Source organism: Nerophis ophidion, linkage group LG21, assembly GCF_033978795.1.
Source record: "Nerophis ophidion isolate RoL-2023_Sa linkage group LG21, RoL_Noph_v1.0, whole genome shotgun sequence".
Classification (NCBI taxonomy): Eukaryota; Metazoa; Chordata; class Actinopteri; order Syngnathiformes; family Syngnathidae; genus Nerophis; species Nerophis ophidion.
Genome location: NC_084631.1, coordinates 26277094 through 26283093, shown reverse-complemented (window position 1 = coordinate 26283093; position 6000 = coordinate 26277094). Strand labels below are relative to the sequence as shown.

Here is a 6000-nt window from a genome sequence, read left to right as displayed (position 1 = left end):
AAACTTGTGGTCGGACTTGAAGAAGGCAGTTGCAGCACGCAAGCCCAAGAATATGAATGAACTGGAAGGCTTTGCCCAAGAGGAATGGGCTAAAATACCTGTAGATCGTTGCAAGAAACTTGTGTCCGGTTATGTATCACGTTTGAAGGATGTAATTACTGCCAAAGGGTGTTCTACTAAGTACTAAAGATGCATGTAACTAGGGGGTGAATAATTTTGTCAATGAGATATAAAGAAAAAGTCCTTTTTTGGTATTTTGTAAAATACAGTGTTACAATTTAAGTTGCATTTGTCTATTTGACACTTCTTTATTTGATATGACTATAAACAAAATACGGAATAAATGTCCACCTTGCTAAAACACCAAAATTGTGTGGGGGTTGAATAATTTTGATCACAACTGTATGTGTATATATAATATATATATATATATATATATATATATATATATATATATATATATATATATATATATATATATATATATATATATATGTATATGTATATGTATATATATATATATATGTATATATATATATATATATGTATATGTATGTATATATATATATATATATATATACATATATATATATATATATATATATACATATACATATATATATATATATATATATGTATATATACATATATATATATAATATATATATATATATGGGCTTCACGGTGGCAGAGGGGTTAGTGCGTCTGCCTCACAAAACGTAGGTCCTGCAGTCCTGGGTTCAATCCCAGGCTCGGGATCTTTCTGTGTGGAGTTTGCATGTTCTCCCCGTGAAAGCGTGGGTTACCTCAGGGTACGTAGGATTAACCGAAGGAGCGTTCAAAACAAGATGGAATAATCACAACGCCTCATTTAGAAACCAGGCTTTGCGGAATTTTACAGAACTCAGCAAGCACATTTGGAACCTTAAAGACAATAACGTTGAATATTCAATAACATGGCAAATTCTTGCATCCCGCACACCTTACAACAGTGGTAATAAAAGATGCAACCTATGCTTAAAAGAGAAACTGTTTATTATATATCATCCAGATCTATCATCCCTCAACAAGCGCAGTGAAATCATTTCAACATGTCGCCACAGACGGAAACACCTCCTAGGTAACACATGAGCCAATCACCACGCCCCTACGCCTGCCTGTACCCACCCACTCTGTGCCCTATATAAACCATTGTATGTGAATGCTTCCATTAAAATCTCCTGATGATTGAGGAACCCCTCATGAAACAGTTCTGTAGAGACGAAGTAGTCCTGTGATTTTTCCCACACCTACATATATATATATATATATATATATATATATATATATATATATATATATATATATATATATATATATATATATATATATATATATATATATATATATATAGAGATGCGCGGTTTGCAGTCTCATCCGCGGAGTCCGCGGATAAACCGTGGGTCGGGCGGGTGACATGACAAAAAAATAGATTTTAATTAGATTCGGGTGGGTGGCGGTTGAACCATTTGGAAATATATGATATACATGGTTCAGAGATCGGTAACTTTTACCGTTCAAAGAGCCATTTTGGACCCGTGTCACAAAGCGTAGAAGACATTAGTTGACGTAAACCTTCTCAAGGATTTCTGCCGGCAGTCACCTAGATAATAAATATTAGGGCGTGCTATGAAGCCTTTGCCTTTAACGCCTTCTTCAACATGTACAATTTACTTGCAAGTCCAGCAATGTTATGTGTGGCTTCCACTGACACACGCACACGACTGCAAGGCATACTGGGTGATACAGAGTACACTAATGGTTGTGATATAAACAATTTTAACACTCTTACTAATATGCGCCACGCTGTGAAGCCACACCAAACAAGAATGACAAACACATTTCGGGAGAATATCCTCACAGTAACACAACATAAACGCAACACAACAAATACCCAGAATCATTTGCATCCATGATACGTCCTGACTATATTATACACACCACTTGTCATAAAAGTTCCTACTTCATAAAAACATGAATTCACTTTCTTCTTTCCTTTATTGATCTTAATGTTTTCGCTGCCGGTAGTTTTTTCTATATTTTTAGGTAATAAGTTGTAGGTGTATTTATTTCAGTATGAAAGTGTAAAAAATGTTTTACTTTGGTCATGAAATAATGATAATCGTGTGCCAGGGCATACATACAAGGCAAATAGACACCGTTTTTTAATATCTTAAAGCGTGTCATCCATTTAAAACAAGTATAAAACCTTCTTTTTAACTGTAATTATATCAGTTCATATAATGTATACCCTTTTGTCTTGACTTATATTGTAATATGTATGACAAGCAACCTTGTTTGTCGGTAGGAAAATATGTAGATGATTAATAACAGAAGCCTGATCCCTTCTGCAGTTGAGTAAATACATCCCCCAACCCACGACTGTATGTGAGGGAATATGGCACTGTTTACTGAGCTCAGCTGATTTGCTGTCATTAGCCGCATGATACAATGTTCTGCTTTTGCTCATTAGGCTTAATGCCATTATATTGTTCATGCCTTTTATGTAAGCTGTAACATAAAATTCCTTTTGCAAAAGACTTAGCATGTGCCGCCACCACGCAACGTCCCGACTGGGCGCACAGAGGCCTACCGAGCTCAGCCCTGTCCAGAGAAGTGCTGCCAAATAAGCTTTTCTGATCTGAGCTTAAACCATCGCCCCTCTGTGTGTTGCAGATTACTGCCTATAACCGACGCACTTTTGAGACAGCACGGCACAACTTGGTCATAAATGTCATGGCCACTGAGGGTAAGCGGCGCTTACACACATACAGGTACTCTTCAACTGCAGAGCCCCAATTAAAACACTTCTGGAATGGTGTAATAGGCTCTTCTAAAGATAAGATATTCCGTTTCATCACATATGTCAATGACAAGGGATCAATTAGTGTATTTCTGGGGCAGACACACCATACAACACATCCGTTCTATCCTATTCTGCTCATTTCAGGGACTTTAAGGTAGCAGGAGATTGGAAAACGAAATTGCCTCTGTATTGAAGCTATACATTTGTGATGTATGACATCGAAAGACTTACAAAGTTTGTGAGTATATAGATATAATCAAAATAGTATCAATCTCATTGAGATTAGACTTAGACTAGACTTCCTTTTTATTTTCATTTAAATTTGAACTTTACAGTACAAATAAGAACAAAGTTTCGTTGCATTAGCTCATTGTAGTGATTACCGAGTAATTTTGAGAGCTAATGACCAAGTCAGTCATGTGATCCGTGACGAACCACAGATCACTTCCCCAACAACAACATTGCAATTCATGCAGACTTTGTGGGAGACAACAACGATTACTTTGGGAGAAATGATGATCCAGAAAGTTCTATTTTTGATCCTGAATATAAGGAAGATGAGTTTCAAGTTTTAGAAGCTCTGCTAAACAGATGCAACTTTAGTCAAACACTAAGCATCATGTAGCAGTATTGCTAAGTGCTAAACAAGAAATATAAACATAATAAAATAATTACTTAGTGTCTGCTCTCACTGCGATGATGATTGATGGGATGTCCATATCTTCCCATTTAGATTAGGAATGAATCATAATCCCCACAAAGGGTTAAAAGGAAAACGTTGCTGCCTGAAGACATCGTCTATCACCAGGTATAAATTGATTGTCACAATGAACAACTTCTATGGCTAAATCCTAAGTGATTTCTATTCAGCTCACAAAATGTATATAAAGTATTGTTGGCAGGTTTTGACTCAAAGCGCTTTTACATGGTGAAACCCAATATCTAAGTTACATTTAAACAAGTGTGGGTGGCACTGGGATCAGGTGGGTAAAGTGTCTTGCCCAAAGACACAATGGCAGTGACTAGGATGGCGGAAACGGGGATCGAACATGGAACCCTCAAGTTGCTGGCACGTCCACTCACTCTACCAACCGAGGCGTACCGCCTCAGAAGTGTTCACATCGTGACGTGATCCCACCCTGAATCTACGGAAATTGCTAAAGACATTCGGAGTGGAATATTTAAAATGTCTGTTGGAAATTATGGCATTTTGTGATGTTTTGACGGTATTTTCACATACTTGTTAAATTGGAAATATAATTGGATATGGATACAATGAAACACAATCATGCATATCGAGTCAACTTGTTTTTCCATTTTCCTGCTACTTTAAAACAATATTGATCCATTGGTTCAATACAGTAAGTTTATTTTAATAGTATCTTAAAATCTGCATTACTCCTCTTAAGCGAAACACTCGTTTTCCACAGCTTACTCCACGATCACCCCTACTCTGTCGCGATTGATCTTTTTCCACCTTATTGTGGTTTATATACACAATCTTTACATAAAGGAAGCACTTTGGCTGTCATTTTCAAGAAAAATTACACTTTTCTGCCTTACTGTGGTTTTATATACACAGTATTTACCTAAAGGAAACACTTTTTGGCTGTCATTTTCAAGAAAAATTACACTTCTGCCTTACTGTGGTTTATATACACAATTTTTACTTAAAGGAAAGACTTTTTGGCAGTCATTTTCAAGACAAATTTACACTTTTTTGCTGTAATGCGGTTTATGTACACCAGGGGCGCTCACACTTTTTCTGCAGGCGAGCTACTTTTCAATTGACCAAGTCGAGGAGATCTACCTCATTCCTATTTATAATTTATATTCATTTATTTATGAAAGAGACATTTTTGTTAAAAAGTTAATGGTGTTTAATGATAATACAAGCATGTTTAACACACATAGATTCCTTTCTTTCATGAAGACAAGAATATAAGTTGGTGTATTTGATTCTGATGACTTGCATTGATTGGAATCAGACAGTGGTGCTGATAACGTCCGCATTTTCAAATGGAGGAAAAAAAAAAGTCCTCCTTTCTGTCCAATACCACATGAAAGTGGTTGGATTTGGCATCTCATTTGTCCAACTTGCATACTCGTTTTTAAACACTTTGTTATGAGAGTAGCATATGTGGGCTTCACGGTGGCAGAGGGGTTAGTGCATCTGCCTCACAATACGAAGGTCCTGCAGTCCTGGGTTCAAATCCAGGCTCGGGATCTTTCTGTGTGGAGTTTGCATGTTCTCCCCATGAATGCGTGGGTTCCCTCCGGGTACTCCGGCTTCCTCCCACTTCCAAAGACATGCACCTGGGGATAGGTTGATTGGCAACACTAAATTGGCCCTAGTGTGTGAATGTGAGTGTGAATGTTGTCTGTCTATCTGTGTTGGCCCTGCGATGAGGTGGCGACTTGTCCAGGGTGTACCCCGCCTTCCGCCCGATTGTAGCTGAGATAGGCGCCAGCGCCCCCCGCGACCCCGATAGGGAATAAGCGGTAGAAAAATGGATGGATGGAGTAGCATATGTGTGTGGCCCTTTAATGTCTGGCAGCAGGTGAGTGACGTCAGTGAGAGTGCAGGTGGGCAAGCAAGTGAGAAAGCGGTCGCTGAGGGCGGGGGAGAAATACATTGGCATCAAACTCCGTAGCTTGCTAGCTTGTGCACGCTAGCTTTCTGAGACTCTTATTTTGTTAGCACAGGTAGGATGAAACAGGTCTTTTATGGTGAAGACAGGAACTGTGCAGTCGGTCTTTAGAGTTTTGACAGTAGGTACGGAGTCTCTAGAAATAAAATGTGTTTCTCTGCGTCCGCCCTGTTAGTGATTTTTTTCGTAAATATGAGCTTGCAGCAGCCAGCATCATCTCACAAGATGAATGTCAAACAACTGACGAAAGTGAAGTCTTGGTATGATTGAGAATTGCTCATTTTATGTATATTTTTTAATGCCTGGCTTGAGATCGACTGACACACCATCCGAGATCGACAAGTCGATCGCGATCGACGTAATGGGCACCCCTGATGTACACAGTCTTTTCATAAAGGAAACACTTTTTGGCTGTCTTTTTCAAGAAAAATTACACTTGTCTGCCTTACTGCGGTTTATATACAAGATCTTTACATAAAAGAAACACTTTTTGGCTGTCATTTT

At 38.2% G+C, this 6000-nt stretch overlaps 1 protein-coding gene across 4 annotated transcripts in view; it reads left to right on the top strand.

Annotated features, from left to right (window-relative positions):
* Positions 1–6000, top strand: part of sgce (sarcoglycan, epsilon) — a 40664-nt gene that overhangs the window by 14841 nt on the left and 19823 nt on the right. For all 4 annotated transcript variants that reach the window (XM_061882383.1, XM_061882384.1, XM_061882382.1 and 1 more), the window contains exon 4: positions 2716–2788. In XM_061882383.1, coding sequence (XP_061738367.1) covers positions 2716–2788 — 73 coding nt within the window. The remainder of the gene's footprint in view (positions 1–2715; positions 2789–6000) is intronic.